General features: G+C 36.9%; 1 protein-coding gene across 4 annotated transcripts in view; it reads right to left on the bottom strand.

The window, feature by feature from the left end:
- LRRFIP2 (LRR binding FLII interacting protein 2) overlaps window positions 1-20,811 on the bottom strand; it is a 118,526-nt gene that overhangs the window by 66,348 nt on the left and 31,367 nt on the right. For 2 of the 4 annotated variants that reach the window (XM_027088298.1, XM_027088294.1), the window contains exons 4-7: window positions 13,293-13,379; window positions 5,511-5,567; window positions 5,368-5,412; window positions 2,163-2,228 (exon numbers count right to left, since the gene is read on the bottom strand). In XM_027088298.1, the coding sequence (XP_026944099.1) occupies window positions 2,163-2,228; window positions 5,368-5,412; window positions 5,511-5,567; window positions 13,293-13,379 (255 nt within the window). The remainder of the gene's footprint in view (window positions 1-2,162; window positions 2,229-5,367; window positions 5,413-5,510; window positions 5,568-13,292; window positions 13,380-20,811) is intronic. The other 2 variants (XM_027088297.1, XM_027088296.1) reach the window with 1 other exon arrangement.

Here is a 20,811-nt window from a genome sequence, read left to right as displayed (position 1 = left end):
ATTGTGTCTGTCACCATCGTTTTCCATTATTTGAAACATGGCAAAAGCAAGGCATGGAGAGGCAATGAAGCAGGATCACATAACTAGTATAATAAAGCTTACAAAAAAAACAAAAACAAAAAGCAAACAAGCAAAAAAACAATTGCGGCATCAAAAGGGGGAGAGTTCTCTTGTATCTGCTTGTGCACACACCTGAAAAACTTCCTTCCTCAAGAACTTTCTCTATGAAAAACAGTGAACAAAACTAGAAACTTGGCCAGAGTAAAGTGTGGATTACATACATTTATGACAAGACCAGAAAAACCACATTTCACGTAGGGTCTTTACAAAAATAACATGTGTAACACCACATTTCAAATCCAAGAAACTGAATTAAATAGTAACTAACTACTCAGATTTGTGGTTTCCTAACTTTATTTTTTAAGCATTCTAGCTCAGATTTTTTTAAGCAATCTGACCCAGAAGAGCAATGTACAAAACAATAAAACAATGCATAAAACAAAAGCAATAAACAAGTTCCTCAGGTAGTTTGGTAAAAATATCTTTCTTTGGCAACTTTTATACCCATTTAGGATTCTAGGGAACACTATTCAAGAACCTGATCTAAAGTAATGTTTTCCTAAGTGTGGACTGCAACTCATTAGTAGTTCATAAAATCAATTTATGGGTTCAACCAGCATTAAAAAAAAAATAAAATAGAAGAGAAAATACTAGAGTTTATCATGTACAGTAAGAGTAAATATTATTTTGTGAAACTTCTGTTTCTATAATATATTTTATATACTTATGTACATACAAACACACAGGCATATGTCTGCATATGTATACTGGATTATGGTGTAAAATGCATTCCTTTTATAGAGGTCGCAATTTTAAAAAGCTTAAAATACACTAGAAGATCAAATTATATAGTGTAGTTCTAATAAAGCATTAAAATAATAGTTCAGATAGAACAAAGGCCTTCCCTTCATGCCCAATGAGATGGTCATGTACAAAAGATATTGCAGGACCCCCCGAAAATATACTTCATAAGTATAAGGCTAAGTGGTATAATTTTACCACCAGTGTAAATTCAGTGAAAATGATATTGCAATAAATACTAAAAAGTGCTGGAGCAAAATATCTGCATTTGCATGCTTTTCTTATATTATCTTGAAAACAGAATATAAAGAGTGTTATTACATGTGTAAAAAAAATCTTGTTTATCCAGAATTTTCTAAAATGCCTAAGGGTGTGCCTTTGGTGGTAAATGATGTGTAATGGTAAAATGTCACTGTGGTGAATAACATTTCACTGAAAATAAAGTTCCTTCTCTATGGAAGTTTCACTTAACGTCTTTTCTCAGTTAACAAAATATCTTTTTTGTTTAAAAAAAACCCCATGACCAAAACATGTATTTCTCAAGTCACACATTCTTTCATATAAACTATTCCATTCTCCCAACCAGATAAGTTCATTGACGGGGTCAGTCATGTCTTAGTTCTTCTCATCCTCCCTGTAACACCAATGGCCTTTTGCAAAAGCTTAAGATTTAACAAGTTGAACTGAAATTGACCTATTTTGATTTTCCTTTTCCAAAATACAATGCAGAGCTCATACAGGTTAATTAATTTATTTATTTGGCCATGCTACACCGCTTGTGGGATCTTAATTCCCCAACCAGGGATTGAACCCAGGCCCTGGCATTGGAAGAGCGGAGTCCTAACCACTGGACCGCCAGGGAATTCCCTCAGGTAGTTTTAAAAATTTCTGAATCTGGTAGAAAAAATCCATAACTTGGACAACCCACTTGCTACTAGAACAACTGAGTAAACAAAAAGAATCCTCCAATATGTGCCAGTTGGTATTTATGTTATTTAAAAACAAATGATTCATCAAAGGAGGGAGAACTGAAAATATTAAGGGCTCTAGCTAAATAAAATGTTTCCAAACTTGCTATTATAATCTATCCAAAAATGTTTTTTTTAACATTCAGAAAAAGTTACCTCAAACTTTTCACTTGGAAATTAAATTTTTAAAAAGTACAGAAAACAGGTTGTAGAAACAAAGTTCAGCAGGTGTTCATTTCTGTTAGAATGGACCTATTACTCAAGCCCCCAGGACTCTGTGAGTCAACAGTGAACGCACAATACTAACACGGCACATTTCTCTGGGCTACACACCATGCCTTTCCTTTTGGGTGTACTGGCTCTGCTCCAATGTGTCCCCATTACGTCCTTCGATGGGTTCTTCCATGGAATTAAACAGTGTAGGAGTAAGTGACAAAACACAAATTGCAAGCATATTAAAATTAACTTCATAAAAATTATACTAAGGCAACTGATATATAAATAGGAACTGATAAAAAAAACAGTAAAAATCTCCACCAATTAAAACTGCAATGTATCTCTACCACTCTGATTCAAGATCACCTCATCTTCTAATTTTGGATCTCTTCCTTATAGTCTTCTTGTATTTCACTGTATAAAGCAGTGACCAAGCACTTTGTAAGTTTTTTTTTTTTTTTAAGGTAGATGTTTTTTAAAGAAACAGATTGTTTCAGTTCTAGACTCAGGGCTTTGATTTAATCTTCCTTCCCCAAACCTACCATTCAGTCTTGAACTATCTTTGCTCTTTCTATTTTTATGGAGAATGTCTATAACACTGTTACCATCTCCAGCCCAAATAGCTTCTGGCAGGACACCTTTCAAGAAAGCAGTATCTGAAAGTTAACTGGACAAAAGGAAAGATCAAAGTCCTAAGAATGTGGCATAAAACCATAAATACATCTGCCTCATATCCAGGTACATATATCTAATGTTCATATATCAAATACAAGGTCCAAAAGTCTTAGACATTTTGATATACAGCTCATAAGTTAAAAAAAAAAAAAACTGGCAGAGAAATACCAAAACCCCCCAAATAATATAGCAAATCCCAATAAAATTTAGGTCAGTGTTTTAAACCATCACAATTATTTTTACAGAGAACAAAAGTTGTCTACATATTTATTCAGTTTAATGTAGACGGTAAAGTTACTTTAAAAAGCAAATAATCTCATGCAAACTTAGAACTCCCAATATTATCTAGTTAAGAGAAAAAAGAAAAAAACTCTTATCTCAATTACATTTCTTTTAAACTATGTTATTAGTGAGCTTTCATTTCAAATCAGACATTTCCAGGAAAGTCTAAATATTTTAAATGTGCTAAATGTACACTCACACACAGTAAAGTTCCAAAGTCTCCTCTACAGGGTAAAATTTTTTGTTAATCTTTAAGTTTGCATACTGATTTTTTTAATTAGGAGCTTTACTCTTTTTCCCATAACAGCAAATTTTCATAATTACCATAATGAAATAAAATACTGTGAGAGTTCTAGTTATATCTTAAATTTATTTAATGATATAATTTCCATGAAATGAAAATCAACCTCATTACTTTATAGACACCCTGGATAAACAATTCCTTATTTATTTAATTGCAGATTTCTGTTTTGTTTGTTTGCAGATGTTTTAAAGGCCCCTAAATTAGGTTGAACTTGGATGGTTTTACCATTAGGTTAAACTAATATATAATCAAGTTTTCCATACAAATTTACAAATAATTTGCTTGATAAAAACTGTGTGAAACTTCACACTATGAACATTACAATGAAAAGTAAAGGGAAAACTCATACGTTTTTTTGAAAAGAGGAAAGATGGGATTATTTTCAAAGCCCTTAAGGCTCAACTTTTAAGCTTCTGTTGACTAACTCCCTGTGAGAAAAAAAACAATATCTCCAGGGAGAAGCATGACAAGTTTTTCTTAAAGTATTTCTCGGCAAGATCAGCTTGGTGCTTTGTAACCACCTAGAGGGGTGGGAGGGAGATGTAAGAGGGAGGAGATAAGGGGATATATGTTTATGTATAGCTGATTCACTTTGGGTTTTTTTTTGTTTGTTTTGAGGTACGCGGGGGCCATGGCTCACAGGCTCAGCCGCTCCGCGGCACGTGGGATCTTCCTGGACTGGGGCACGAACCTGTGTCCCCTGCATCGGCAGGCGGACTCTCAACCACTGCGCCACCAGGGAAGCCCTGATTCACTTTGTTATAAAGCAGAAACTAACACACCACTGTAAAGCAATTACACTCCAATAAAGATGTTAAAAAAAAATAAAACAAAACAAAAACAAACAAAAAAAAGTATTTCCCCTGCAAAATCATTCTTAAACTACTGATTAGATTTCTATAAAGGCTTTTTAATATTCTTATAAATCTAAATCTTTATAATTAACCAAAATACTTATGATTCAAGAATTAGTTTACTAACTTATTCTAAAAAGACAGTAGATTACATTCACCAATAAGAAATATAACCAGAGTAAAAGACTATTTAAGAATACAAACACATCAATAATTAGTATACCAGAACACACTCAGTTTAATATAGTGTATTTTTATACATTATACATGATAGGAAGAAAACTAGACCTGGGGAGAATTAACAAATATAGACCTTAGCAAGAAAGATAATTTTACTGATGAAAAATCTAGATGTAAGTACATATACAATATTATCAATGTGTAAATTAAAAAAGCATTGCTCTAAGGTTTAAAGCACAATTCTTTAAGAAGAGACTCAGTTTCCTGGCACAATATGCAAGCCTTTGATGAGCGATTTCTCATTTATCTTGATTTACAATGATGTACGCTAAAAACCTGAGACAAACTACAAAATGTTAATCAAAATGTTGAAGCATGATAATTTCTATAAGTATGATAAGACAGGCATTTTTAAAATCAGAAGCTCAATTTTCCCACTGACTAAAACTATAATTAGTCACCCATGCTCCAAAATAATAAATTTTATTTAATAAATTGTCATTTTAAAAAATATGAAAGTAGGAAAAATCTGAAAGCTAGAACCATGCCGATGTTATTCTATAAAATTAACCTTATTATTTTGTGATGGTTTTCCAAAATCAAAAGTCCTTTTATAGAAAGTGAATATATATGTTAATAGATGAAAATATTCATGATTTTAGAACTGATTTACTTACAGCAATAATTTGAAAGCATCATTTTCCAATGAAATAGCTTTGCCAATATTTCTGTGTTTTAAAGAAAGGCAGGGGCTTCCCTGGTGGCGCAGTGGTTGAGAGTCCGCCTGCCGATGCAGGGGACACGGATTCGTGCCCTGGTCCGGGAAGATCCCACATGCCGTGGAGCGGCTGGGCCCATGAGCCATGGCTGCTGAGCCTGCGCGTCCGGAGCCTGTGCTCCGCAACGGGCGAGGCCACAACAGTGAGAGGCCTGCGTACCACACACACACACAAAAAAAAAAAAAAAAAAAAAAAAAAGGCAAAGGGATAGCTTTGCTATGGGGGTGTAAACAACTTAAAATACCAACCCTGTGACTGCCAAGACTTCGAATGGACAACGCATCCTCAACTCCCTGATAAAAATAAAAACAAACATAGTAAAGGTGTGTAAGTGACTATGGCAAGTTGATGAGGAAAAGTATTAGAGGCAAGTTTGTAGGTTATTACAAACCAGAGAAGGACGATGATGACTGGACCGGTGGGAATATCTGGCCCTTTCCAACTCATCCTGGGAAAGGAGAAAGTACATGGAGAGTTAATCACTCAGCTGAGGGCTGTTGGTCAGAACAGCTGAGCACAGCAGCACCTTCCCCACAGCAGGCGGTAGGGACAGCTCAGCCTCAAAAGCTGGGTTTGGGGCTGCCATGTCCCTCAGTTGGAAAGAAAGTAAAAATAATCTTGGCAGTGTTTTTATTTGAACAAGTGTGTGTGTGTATCTATCATGTATCTGTCTGTCTGTCTATCTATCTATCTATGGATAGATAGATAGATATATCTGACCACTTGTAGAAGGTACTCTATATATGACCAAGGGAGTTCAATGTACCAAGATAAAAATAAGCAAGTATACTTCAACAGAAATTGAGGTCAGCATTAAAAGCAGACTGTGATCTACTTTTTCATTATGATGTTTACCCAAGGCAGGAAGAAATGTTTATTTTATTACAGATGTGGTTTAAGGTGACAATGTGTTGCTTTAAAAAGATTTGGGTTATAATTTTGTGCTCATCGCAAAAAAAGTTTTTTCTTTTTCTTTTACCACTCTAACTGGAAAAGAAGAGAACAACTAAATGAAATAGCCCCTGACTGTGTGTTGTTAATATGAAAAACTACTTAAAATTAGAAGAAATTGAATAAATATTTCAGAATTGATAGTTACTCAAAGTTATGCCTTATGAAGATTGTTAAAAAAAACAAAAAACCTCCAAACAGTTGACTAATTAAACGTAATTCTAAACTTTTCCATATTCAGCTATTAGCACTGGAGCATTAAGTACAGAGTCGTGAAATTAAATGACTAGTCCCTAGAACCTAATCAAGTGTAAGAAACTTCTGATCAGAATTTCAAAGTCCCAAGTGTTAAAGTAATTTGCATTGACTAAGAATCTACACAAAACTGTCCAGCTGAGTTCATAGCTAATCAACACTGCTTCTTCCAAAATGCATCAATCCTTCAACACCCCATGACGATACAGCACTATCATCATGCAGGCAGAGCAGACGGCTATGCCTGACCATTCATCTCAAATCCAGAAACAGTAATTCAACTGAAACACCACAATTTAATGTTTTATTTTGGTCATGATCTTTGAATACAAGTCCAAAAAACTCTTGGTTGTCATGTGCTGTGTACATTGATGCATTTGATCAAATCTGTTCAGAAGTTGGTTTATAAGCACCAGTATGATTCAATAATTCAATATGGTGTTCTGATCTTTAGGAATTCATCACCGACTCACATTTTTGTTATGTAATAGACACATGTAATCTGTAAGGAGCCAAGCAAGTTTCTTCCCTTTCTTTGATTATCAGGTGATATACCACAAAAGTTTGGGGAGCATGTGTGTTAGCCCAGCAGAGTAGGTACAGCTTATTAAGTGGTAACCAGTTCTAGGCTAGTTAGCTTGGTTAGTATAAAGAGTCTTGTGCTACACAGGCAAGTTAATTCTACATGCCCCCTCCCAGTATTATTTGGGGTACTAGGGTGACATACATGGTTTAATGCTCAATCTTTATTCTACCCTTTCTTTTCATTCCACCTACTACACAAGAGCACTCTAAAAAACCCGCCTCTACACATGAAAAGATACTCAACATCATTAATTATTAGAGAAATGCAAATCAAAACTACAATGAGGTATCACCTCACATCAGTCAGAATGGCCATCATCAAAAAATCTACAAACAATAAATGCTGGAGAGGGTGTGGAGAAAAGGAAACCCTTTTGCACTATTGGTGCCAATGTAAATTGATACAGCCACTATGGAGAACAGTATGGAAGTTCCTTAAAAAACTAAAAATAGAACTACCACATTACCCAGCAATCCCACTACTGGGGATATACCCTGAGAAAACCATAATTCAAAAGGACACATGTACCACAGTGTTCACTGCTACAGTATTTACAACAGCCAGGACATGGAAGCAACCTAAATGTCCATTGACAGATGAATGGATAAAGATGTGGTACAATGGAATATTACTCAGCCATAAAAAGGAAAGAAACGGGGTCATTTGTAGAGATGTGGATGGACCTAGAGTCTGTCATGCAGAGTGAAGTAAGCCAGAAAGAGAAAAACAAATATTGTACATTAATGCATATATATGGAATCTAGAAAAATCGTACAGATGAACCTATTTGCAGGGCAGGAACAGAAATGCAGACGTAGAGAACGGACATGTGGACACAGTGGGGGAAGGGGAGGGTGGGACAAATTGGGAGATTAGGTTTGACATAAATACACTACCATGTGTAAAACAGATAGCTAGTGGGAACCTGCTGTATAGCTCAGGGAGCTCAGCTTGGTGCTCTGCAACGACCTAGATGGGTGGGATGGGTGGGGGAAGGGGGAGAGGGAGGTCCAAGAGGGAGGGGATATAGAGATACATATAACTGATTCACTTAATTGTACAGCAGAAACTAACACAACATTGTAAAGCAATTTTACTCCAATAAAAAATTAATTAAAAAGAAATTAAAAACCTGTCTCTAAAGAGCACAGCCCATTAAAGATGCAGCAGACAGATGAATTCATATTTATTCTTAATTATACCCATTATAAAAATAATCCTAAATAACAATATCTTATTAAGTATTGATATACCCCTAGATTTACACAGCTTTCTTTTTAGCCCCATTTGAAAAAAATGGCCTAAAAGGAGTTCAGAAGAACTACAGAATAAAATGTAAACCATACAGGCTGGTTAATTTAAACTGAGAGAATACAGTTTATTCCATAGTCATAAACGACCCCTTAAACAACCACTATCCAACAGAACTTTGTGACAATGGACATGCTCTATGTTTGTGCTGTCTAGTATGGTAGCCACTAGCCACATGTGGCTACTGAGCACTTGAACTGCTAGAAGTACAACTGAGGAGAGAAATTTTTTATTTTAATCAATTTAAATCCAAACCTAATTATCCACATATGGCTAGTGGCAACCATACAAACAGTAAGGGAAGCTCAAAGCAAATTCTTATTACACCAAAAAAGACTCAAAGCACACATTTTACTAAGAGTCTGCCATGGAGCGCTATTCTTCTACAGAAAGGCAGGTATTCAGGTAGTCTTAAATTACTCCCTCTACCTGGAATACTTTTGCACAGTGGCAAATAGGAAGAAACAGAAGGAAATCCTTGTATAAAAGAAAAGACCCTAGCACCAACTCTAGAATTATTTTTAACAGCTAGAGGATTCTTAAAGATCATCTAGTCTGGGCTTCCCTGGTGGCGCAGTGGTTGAGAGTCCGCCTGCCGATTCAGGGTACACAAGTTCGTGCCCTGGTCCGGGAAGATCCCACATGCTGCAGAGCGGCTAGGCCTGTGAGCCATGGCCGCTGGGCCTGCGCGTCCGGAGCCTGTGCTCCGCAATGGGAGAGGCCACAACAGTGAGAGGCCCGCGTGCCAAAAAAAAAAAAGATCATCTAGTCTGATCCCTTCATTTTACAGTACAAAAAACCCTGCAGCACAAAAAGATTAGGAATCAACAAAGTCAGAAAGCTGGGATCAGCATTCATATCTTCTAACTCACCAGACCATTGAACCTATACCGGCTAAATCCAGACTGATTACATAGAAAGAACATGAAGAAAATGGCAAGGTATCCCGGTTTTTACTCAGAGCTTTCTCCTCCTCTGGAATACAAAAAAAGAAAAAAAAACAAGCTTCCTTTTGCAGGTATTTCTGGGATAGTATTGAAACTGCCAATTGGCTTTTCTTGAATTACTAGCATCAGAAAGCCAATAGAAAAAAATTCAGCAAACTGTGTTCTTAGGTACCAATTACAAGGCAGAGTATCCCTCTCTTCCACGTCAGGAAAACAAAACATTTTCATTGTCCTGGGAGTCTCCTTATTAGTTTAAAGGATCCAAAGCTGAACGAACAGGACAATGCCTTTAAAGATGGATATTTATCGTTAAAGCTTTCTGGAAAATTATGTTTTGATACATTCAAGTTAAATTAATGGAAATAAAACATATTGTTTTTTTGGGTTTTTTTTGCGGTACGCAGGCATCTCACTGTCGTGGTCTCTCCCGTTGCGGAGCACAGGCTCCAGACGCGCAGGCCCAGCGGCCGTGGCTCACGGGCCCAGCCGCTCTGCGGCACGTGGGACCCTTCTGGACCAGGGCACGGACCGGTGTCCCCTGCATCGGCAGGCGGACTCCCAACCACTGCGCCACCAGGGAAGCCCCATATTTTGTTTTTAAAAGTTCACTTGGAGTGAGGATGAAGTGGTTTTATTAAAAAAAAAAAAAAAAAGCCCACAACCCTGTGCATACACCTGGCCATCTTCTCTGACAACAAATACTTAATTCAAGGCTGCAGCCATTCCCTCAGTTTTAAATTAGGAAACTTGAGAAACTGCATTTACTCTTTCAGGTCACCAACACGCCACTGCTTCAGACATCCAGTTTATGAACAGAAGCACTGGCTAACCTAAGACCAACTGGAAGCCCGGAGAGACATAGGCCCTTTTCTTCGTGGTCCTTCTACCTCCCGCTCCATTATTAGCACATGGGGCACCCTCTCATCCCTTAGAATCCCTGTGTCTGTCACAACGAAGCAAGTTGTTTACTTCACCAATCCTTTATCACCTATCTATAAAATGGAGATAATGTACCTATCCTATAATGGGGAACGAACACACATATAAAAAGCATGAGCACAGTGCTGGCACACAGATATGCACTCAACAATAGCTTCATTCCTGAGCCTCACGCCCTTGGGTTCCCTATTCACAGCCCAACAGCCTACCCCCAGACGAAAAAGTAATAAAATTAGGAGAAATTATTAATATAGGAAGATTCTCCCTTCTAATAACTGACAATCCAATTGTTTGTATATACATTATTTATTATAAATTTATTAGTAATTTATATTTTATATTGTGATTATCACATGCCAACTTATACTATAAGCTCATAGACAGAAAGCAGCCAGAGAGACAAGGATAAGGTAAGAAGTGAGAGGAAAAATCAGTTTTAAAGCAGTAAAAGCAAGTGTCAGAAGGGGTTAGAGTGTTAATTATTCCCATCCGAAACTAAACCCCACCTTCCCTGCATGTCCAAATCCTACCTATTACTGAAGACTTGGGTTAGTTGCCACCTGCGTTTTAAGCCTCTAACCCCCTTCCATGAAAATCTAGCATGTTCACTGCCTGACCTGCACACCTTTCACAGAGATAAAAAAATATGTTTATCTTCATGGCCTTTAAACATAGGAATCACATATTAAACTTCTAACTTAGACTTTTCTTCTCATTTAATGTTTTGGTCTGCCCTAAGACATTAAACTCTTAGGCAATTTAATTTGAGAACTATTATACATAATTAAAAGAAGAAATTAATATTTCCATTTTTGTAAATAAAACCGATTTCTTATATTCACACCAAACATTTTTAAGACATCATCAGTAATATTAAGCCAGTTACATGCAGAAGACACTCTAAATAAAAATCATTAAGCTAGCTTTAGTAACAAGAAAGGACAGGTTCCACTCCAAAATAACAAACACATACATGAGGATTCGCTTAATTTTAAGCAACCAAACATCTTTTTTCTCTCTTTTCTAAAATATCACAATGAGAAGTATGATAAAGTTTTAAATGTGTAGGTCAATACAGTCATAAATATTTTCATTCTGGGTATACCTTAGAATGCTATTCCAGAAGGGATTTGTTTATGCAAGTTGCTTGTTTAGCAACAATTAGATAGTGGTTCTTAACCTCTTAGGATCACAGACTCCTCTGAGAATCTGATGATAAAAATGCCTGTGGGCATTTCACATGAAAACATACATATACTCAAATCCTTGCCTGAGATTTTAAGGCTTCATGCCCCATCCCCCATGCCTATTCACATACCAAGCTAACAACCCCTGCAATAGGAGGCAGCTGGGAGACTTATCAACACTGAAAAAAGTTCAAATTTAAGAATGATTCACAGTAACTAACACTCTACTGGTTGCAGTTTGTTCTTGTAGCTAACAAATTTGGGAGTGATGGTAAAACAAAAAAAGTAATTTTCAGAGGAAATGAAAGAATGACTTGGGTCATCCCTCAATGAAAACCCTGCTGACTTAGTTTTTTTAAAAAAAGAGAGAAAGGAAGAAGGGAACAGGGAAGGAGAGGCGGGGTGGAGGGCGGTGGAAGGAATGAGAGGGGTAGAGGGACAAATCTGAGGGACAGAAGAACAAACCCATAGAAAGAAAACACATTCATCTACTCAATCTTTCTTGGTCAGGAGCATTCATGAGACGAGTGTGAGGCTGTAACTAGAACAGAAATGGCTGCACTCCAAGCACACACTTGGTCCACTACAGGCAGAAGAGACACTCTCTGACCTTTAGGTTCAAACATGACAAACACTCCTACTTGGCAAACGATTAGTCAATGTTTTACTTTGAGACTGCATATTTCAGCAACTGATCACAACATGCAGGGCAGGCAATCCTGGCCTACCAGCCACTTCTGAATCTGTCCCCATTTCCGATCAAAGGAATGATAAGAGTGCTACAAATGCAAAAGTTTCATAAACTAAAGCATCCAACATACTGCATTCTATGAAAGTCTTAAATTAATCACATACATTTGCCCTGAACAGCAATGACTGTTAATTCAAAGTTGTTACACATTCAAAATACAGAACATACTAAGCTAAATATGCTCAATAATAGAGATATATGGTCCTCTGTAGTTTAGAGAACTATAAATAAAACTTATACTTAATAACTGTATCCTTATAATTTTAGGAGTATAAAAGACAATACATTGTCACATTTTCATTTCAAGCCAAGAATTGCATTCATATTTGAAGCTATGAGGTTAAAAAATTTAGCAATATATTAACTGCTTTTGGTTTTGTTTTTGAGCTGTGACAATATGGACTCTATGCACATCTCTTTAACACATTAACAGAAGATCCACCACCAACCTCTAAAGTGTTTAATACTGCCCTGCAGGTTTTACACCCCACTTCGTACTAATACAACATCAGAAATATTTTTTATGGGAATTTTCAGAGCTAGGTCAATGTCAGAAGGAAAGAGTAAAAAAGAGTATTTGTTTTATTTTAAAGCAACCCAATTTCTATATGCCTACTTAGAAAATTTTTTTGCTTTTCTTTCCGATAATTAAAACATATTGAAATGTATTAACTACAGAAAAGCATAAGAACATAAAACCAATCATAATTCCACCATAGATAAACCAAAGTACTGGTAGTAATCACTTCTTTCCAGTAGTTTTTGACCTATATACAGATACTAGTTTTTGTAACACAAAACTGGAGTTCCACCCGTCTTACAGTTGTGCTTTTTTTTTCATTTTCTTAGATGAATATTTTCTTCTATTATTAAATATGCTTACAAACTGTAAGGTTGTATGATTTCAGTTTTACTATGCAGACATCATAACATAATTAGTCAAAATTCTAGGACATTTAGGACCACAGGAAATAACTTTGTCATCGCTAAGCCTACTTTAGCTGTTGCAAGCACTTATTACACAATAATAACTTATAATGAGTAAGAGCTATGTATGTGTTTGCTGTTATGATTTAAAACAAATATTGCATTTAACTTGCTGACATAAATGGCTTGTTAAAATATATACATCAGGTTATTCTATTCCCAGTGTTTCAGAAGAAACCAGTTTTACTTCAGACGGAAACTAGCCAAGTATTGATATTTTTGAGACCAACACTAAATCAGGGTTATCCACCCAAATTACCTCTTTTTGTTGCCGTTCCAGTTCTCTCATGCGGATATCTCTTGCTTCTGCTCGGGCAGCCCGTTTTGCTGCCAGTCTTGCCTCTGCCTGAAAAGTAATGTAAAGATTCAGCTTTATTTAAAAACCACCACCACCAGCACCACACCTGTACATCAGCTTGAAGGACAAGGAGCCAATGGGACATTACTTCCCAAAGAGGGTGGGCGGCAAGATGTCATCCACCAGCAGCCCGACTGACTTCCTCCATCAACATCCCGTCCGTACTCACTTCTTTTCCTAGTCCCAGAGTCTCTCCTGAAATCTGGGCCTTTACCGTCAACTGCTTGCCTTGATTACACATTCAAAACATTTCACACAATTCATTATATGTTTCTACACACTTGCTTTTTCCAGAATTTTCTTCCCCATCAATTCAATCATACAGATTAGAAACTGCAGGGCCAGCCTCTATTTCACTTTGAACCTTGCCAGTATTCCCTCTCCAAGTCCTGTCAATTCTGGACCACTGAGTTTCTCTCCAACCCATCTCAGGTTTCTTTATGCTCACTGTTCCTGCTTGTTTCAGGAACTCTTCCTCTCTCTCTCTCTTTCCATTGAGATATAATTCACACACCATCAAATCCACAACTTAAAAACATACAATTCAGTGGGTTTTCAAGTACATTCACAAAGTTGCACTATTCTCACTACTATCTAATTCCAGGATACTTTCATCACCCCAAAAGGAAAACCTGTACCCATCAGTCATCACTCCCCGTTACCCAAACCCAGACCCTAGCAACCACTAATCTACTTTCTGTCTCTATGAATCTGCCTCTTCTGGACATAGCATATAAATGAAATCATACAATAGGAACTCTTTATCTCTTGTTTGGATACTGCAACAGTCTCCAAATCCATCTACCCAACTCCAGATTCTGCCCTTCAATTCATCCTCTATGTGGTTACATGATTGCCAGTCTGCCTTTGTTTCTGATCATGTCAATCATTCTGCTGTGTAAAATACTCCAGTGGCTCCCCATTACTCATGGTTAAAGCAAAAATTCCATAGACTAGCACAAAGAGAAGCCAGGAGACGAAAAGCAAAAGCAGAGATTAAGGTTTCTCCCAGTCATCTCTCCACCTTATTTCCCATCATGTGCCCCACCTGCGCCAGCCGCATCCCCCTTCCTCCACTCCTGGACTCCATCTACTGTGCTGGGAGGTTAAGCCTCTCTTCACAGACTGCTGGCAGGAGGTATTCTCCCTTCTCTCTTCTTCAGCTACCGTGCTACCTTCTATGAAGGGTTCCCCCAGTCCCTCTTTCACAGAGTAATACCCTATGGACATGTGCCTACTGTGGCTTATTACACTGTATTAAATGTACTACATGGTATTATATGGTATTAAAATTACATACTTCTGTCACCCCACAAATTTCATGCCTCAGTGCCTGCTAAGTAAACAAGAGATTTTCAGGTCATGGGCCAAAGCATCGAGGAAATGAGCCAACGAAACAGCTGGATGTACCACACGGAACAAAAAAATCTCTCTGGTCTCCCTTGCGGTGGCTTCCTCAGTTCTTGGCCACATCCCAACTCTGATTCAGATCCCCTCTCTTCTGATAATGACAGTAGCTGCTTCTTCTCATGCTATTATATTTGTGCCTAAGTCTCACACTAGGAAGAGACTCAGCCAATGTTTAAAGTGGTCTTCTGTGTGTAAGCAATTATACTGAGCACTGAAAATACAGAGTTAAGACATGCCACCTCTGCCCTGAAGACGTTCACAAACTAGCCAAGGGAGACAAACACAATGTTTAAAGGGAAGGAAGCATGCAGGGAGGAGCAATTAGTTTTGCCTGGCAAGGTCACAGCAGGCTTCTAAGAAGAGGAGACAGTTTAATGGTTACTACTTTTTCAACTACCCCAATTTTGGCAATTTCCTAGTCTGTTTAACTGACCTTTAAGTAGCAAAAACGCTGCAAAGTGAACGGAAATCTGCCAACCGAAAGCTCTCACACTGTCATCACCAGAGCAATTAGTGTTCTCACATGAATTTTACATTGGCCTCTATCATTAAAAACCCTACATTCCCCACCTTCTTTACCCCTCTATGAATGGTCACCATTTTCTTACCAGAGTTTATATTTTATAGAGAAAGACTTCAAGGCTAAGTTATGCTTCAGCAGATAACAAATACGTTTTAAAATTAGAAATTATCATTTTTCTGGGAAAAATTTTCAAATCTCTCTTTCTAGTTTAAGAAAGCCACAGCAATGTGTAGGAATTTTCATTTACACTTATATTAGCTTTGCACTTGTAGCTTCCCTTAGAAATTTATTGAGAATGCCAATTTCATCCTCCTGAGATCTGTGGCCAATTCTGCACAATCTATTCTAAAACGGGACTTCTCTCACCAAACCTAAATTATAGGTAATTGAAATCTATTCTCTAATACAACTTCTTGCACAACAAAAGGACCTACTGTATAGCACAAAGAACTCTACTCAATATTCTGTAATAACCTATATGGGAAAAGAATCTGAAAAAGAATGGATATATGTATAATATATGTATAACTGAATCACTTAGCTGTACACCTGAAACTAACACAACACTGTAAATCAACTATACCCCAAAATAAAAAATTAAATTTAAAAATTAAAAAAAAAAAAAGGAAGGGACCTAACTGCTGTATAACAGAAAGAACATGGGCTTCAGAGCCAGAAAAACATCCTTCTCTTTGTTACTTAGCCAACTTTATGCAAAACTCAGATACTACCTCCCTTGGAGTTGGTATTAAATAAGGCAAGCTTTAAAAAGGTAAAGAGGATTTAAAATTACTTTATCTGTTTTTTTTCTGTACATTGCTTCCACGTGCCTGACAGGAGTAGCAAGGAGCTAACGGTGATTCCAATCTGGTAAGACAAGACGTGTACTCTATTCTTATACTGACATATTTTGAAATAGTCAAATTATAGGTACACAAAGCATACTTCTAAGTACCAACACTAGCACTTTCCCCTCAGAATACTATTGCGTAAAAGAGCTACTGCAAATTCGTTTTAACCCACCCTGACAGATATAAAATAAAAAAGATAAAAAACTAAAGGACCATGAGGATTTAACTGAGTTCAAAACAAAGTTGGTTAAAAAAAAATAAACCTGGAATCACCACTTGATCCAATAATTCCACTTCTGGGTACATACAACAAAGAATTGAAAGTAGAGACCCAAACAGGTATTTGTATACCAATGGTCATAGCAGCATTATCCATAATAGCCAAAAGGTGGAAACAACCCAAATGTCCATCAGCAGATGAATGGATAAACAAAATGTGTTATGTACATACAATGGAATATTATGTAGCCTTTAAAAGGCTACATAATAGTAATAATTTAATAGTAAATTTTGACACAGGCTACAACATGGATGAATTCTGAAGACTTTTTTTTAAATTAAATTTTATTGGAGGACTTCCCTGGTGGCGCAGTGGTTAAGAATCTGCCTGCCAATACAGGGGACACAGATTCGAGCACTGGTCCAGGAAGATCCCACATGCCACGGAGCAACTAAGCCCGTGCACCACAACTTCTAAGCCTGGGCTCTAGAGCTTGTGAGCCACAACTACTGAGCCTGCATGCCACAACTACTGAAGCCCACACACCTAGAGCCCGTGCTCAGCCACAAGAGAAGCCCACCGCAATGAGAAGCCGGTGCACCACAATGAAGAGTAGCCCCCGCTTGCCACAACTAGAGAAAGCCCGTGCACAGCAATGAAGACCCAATGCAGCCATAAACAAACAAACAAACAAACAAATCAATAAAATACATGAGGAAGTTGAGTCTTAAAAAAAAAGTTTTACTGGAGTATAGTTGTTTTACAATGTTGTTGAAGACATTATTAAGTGAAATAAGCCAGACACAAAAGGACAAATATTAAATGATTCTGCTTATCTCAAGGATCTAAAGTAGTCAAATACCATGGAGATAGGAAGTAGAACAGTGGTTTCCAGGGGCTGGTGGGGACAAGGGAATGGGGAGTTATTATTTAATGGGTACAGAGTTTCAGTAAGGATGATGAAAAAGTTCTGAAGATGGATAGTTGTGATGACTGCACAGCATCTAAATGTACTTAGTGCCACTGAACTGTATACTTAAAGATGATTAAAATGATAAATTTTATGTTATGTTTATTTTACCTCAAAAAAAAAAGGTTAGTTAACTTAAAAGTTAGCATAAGACATGAATGAAATCATAAGTATTCAGGAGCCTAAATCATTTAAGTATTTGTATGGTCTTTAGGCTGACATGACCCAAACTTTTAAATCAAGTTAACAGGAAAATTCAGGAACTGGAAATTCAGGTTCAGAAGTTACCTGTGAAATCCAGTAAGTACTGGACCAGGTTTCTAAACATTATTCTGATCATTATGCTTTCAAATATTAGGCACATAAAAGCTGATTAAAGGAAATATGTAATTGGATAGGTATAGGAATTTATTCTTCCTAGAGCAGTGAAAATGAAAACACAAAAAATAAAGATATCTTTGGATAGAACTAAATCTATTTCTCACTAAATGCTTGGGGCAAGTGGAAAAACAAAATGACAGCAAAAACCATGGGCCTTGATCACTCCTGGAATAAATGCTTTAGATTGTGTTAAATCATAAACCTTCTAAATTTGTTGAATGTTCACTTTATCACTCAACTAATAACTAGGAACCATACAATGGAAAAGATGAGGACTAAACATGTACTATGGTTTGAGTGCTTCTACATTAGGGACTTTTCCTCTACCATAAGAATCTTGTATTATGTTGTTTGGGGATGTAAAAAAAGAAAAATACATGAGATGCAATAAAAAGACAAATACGGTTGACCCTTGAACAACATGGGTTTGAATTGTATGGGTCCACTTACACACGGATTTTTTTCAATAGTAAATACTACAGAACTACATTATCCACAGATCAGAGGAACCCCAGATATGAAGGGCCAACTGTAAGTTACAGGGGGATTTTTGACTGCAGGGAGGGTCGGCATCCCTAACCTCCTCATTGTTCAACGGTCAACGGTAACTCCATTTTAGAACGGGCAAAGGATTTGAATAGACATTTCTCTATAGAAGATATACGAGTAGCCAATTAGCGCACAAAAAGATGCTCAACATCATTGGTCATTAGGGAAATGCAAATCAAAACCACACTGACATACCATTTCACACCCACGAAGATGGCTATAACAAAAAAATTTTTAAATGGAAAATAAATAGCGTTGGCAAGGATGTGGAGAAGTCAGAACACACTGCTGGTGGAGATGTTAAACGGTGTAGCTGCTACTGAAAATGGTTTAGCAGTTCCTCAAAACATTAAACATAGACCATAAGACCTGGCATCCACCTCTAGATATGTACCTAAGGGAAACGAACACGTGTTCACACAAAAACTTGTACATTAAGTATTCAGAGCAGTATTATTCATAATAGCCCCCCAAATGGAAACAACCCACATATTCATCAACTGATGAATGGATAAACAAAATGTGGTATCATCCATAGAATGGAATATTATTCAGACATAAAAAGGAATGAAGTACTGATATAGGTTACAACATGGATGAACCCTAAGAACATTATGCTAAGTGAAGGAAGCCAGACACAAAAGTTCACATATTGTATAATTCCACTTATATGATATGTCCAGAATAGGAAAATCCAAAGACAGAATGTAGATTACTGATTGCCAGGGGCTGGAGTAAGGGGGAGATGGAGAGTGACTGCTAATTGGTATGGGGTTTCTTTCTGTGCTGATGAGATGTCTCTAATTTGTAATTAGGAAGTGGCAGTGGTTGTGCATCCTTCTGAATACACTAAACACCACTAAAAACTGCACACTTTAAAATGGTGAATTTTACAGTATGTGAATTATATCTCAATTAAAAATTTTTAAATAAATGAGACACAGTGAATAAAAAATATGCTAAATTAAATAAATAGTAAAATATGTAAAACTCCAACACATAAAACTCAGTATATAAAATGGGAGAAAGGGACTCTTATGATCTAGTAAGTCTGGAAAATGCCAGGTTAAATTTTTAAAAATCTTTAATAATACACATTATGAATTGCCAAGAAAAAGGTAAAATAAAAAAGCATTTCTCAGACTTACCTAACCACATTACTAAATAAGCCCTAAGTAATTCTTCAAGGATTATGCTCCAAGGAACACATGTGGGAAATAATGATTAAGCTCTGGCAATATATCAGGACCCAATTCAAACTGTACTAATTCTGTTGCGGGGGGGGGGCCTTACCCTTGCTCTCAATATTTATAAAATTAAACAATGTTTTGAGAGTGATCTTCATAGAATCAAAACTCAAACTTTCAAGATGACAGAAAAGATGAGACCTCATTAATATTACTACCATCATTTGAACACTTAGCAAAGCTAGGTGTTTATTTTCCTTTAATCCACAAAGTAACACCTTGAGGTACAGAAGGATTAAGTAATCTGCCCAATATCTCCTGGCCAGCAAATATTGGAACTGAGATCCACATCCTTAGAATCTGACTCCAGTTAATGCTCTTAACTATGTTGCCACAACTTATATCTTTATACCCCAAGTGTAAGAACATATCCTTAGGCAAATAACAAAAGTTTACTTTGGATGAATTAACCTGTGATTTTTCAATTTAGCATAGATTCTCTCTTTTCTGTGAAACTGTACCATTCTGGTTCCCTTTTTTCTTTGACCATGACTTTACCCCAAATGTAGTTAATCTCCTTTTGCTCTACACAGCCTTTCCTCTCATCTGTTTACTCCACATTTTCAACTATCAGCCAACGAGAATGATTCAAATCTAGCATCTCAAGCTCTGACCAGAATCAAAGCCTACATTTCTAACTGTCTAGTGGATCTCTTGTCATATACTAAGAGTGAATAAAAGCAACCTCATCTTCCCTCAGTGAATACACTTTTGCTTCCCTATTTTTCAATCTCCAGAAATGGAACCCTTGTTGAAAACTCAGTCTCAGGGACTCCTACTTCCTAACTAAAGCTTCTTTACAATATCCCTTAAATGCAACCTTTAATATCCATTCCTACAGACTCCCCCTCTTACAAGCAGGCCCTTACACTTTCACCTAGGATACTTTATTTCCTAATTCTAACTTCACTTTCTCCATTCCAACTCTCCTCCTATCCGTGTTATTTCCACATTACACACTGTTAAATTAATCTGCACCAAGGAACAAGTGGTTGATTAGCCATAATATACTTTATGATGCCCAATACCCAAAAGCATCCTTACACTTTCAGAATTTTAAATTTAGATTCTGTTACTGCTTAGGTCAAATAAACACTGAACAGGCTAAAATAAACCAAATCAGCCCAAATCAATTTCCAAATCAGAAACTCAGCTAAGGCCAATCCTATTATAACTGTCCTGTGGGTCTACAAGTAAAGCAGGATCTATCCTATCCACCGGACAGTGCCCTCTGTTTCCTTGGAATATAACCCACATGTCAAACTTCAT

This window comes from Aethalodelphis obliquidens, unplaced genomic scaffold (genome assembly GCF_003676395.1).
Source record: "Aethalodelphis obliquidens isolate GAN/ISIS:26980383/991018 unplaced genomic scaffold, ASM367639v1 scaffold62, whole genome shotgun sequence".
In the NCBI taxonomy this organism is placed as follows: Eukaryota; Metazoa; Chordata; class Mammalia; order Artiodactyla; family Delphinidae; genus Aethalodelphis; species Aethalodelphis obliquidens.
Note: the sequence above shows the minus strand (reverse complement) of the source record. Positions and strands in the feature narration are given on the sequence as shown.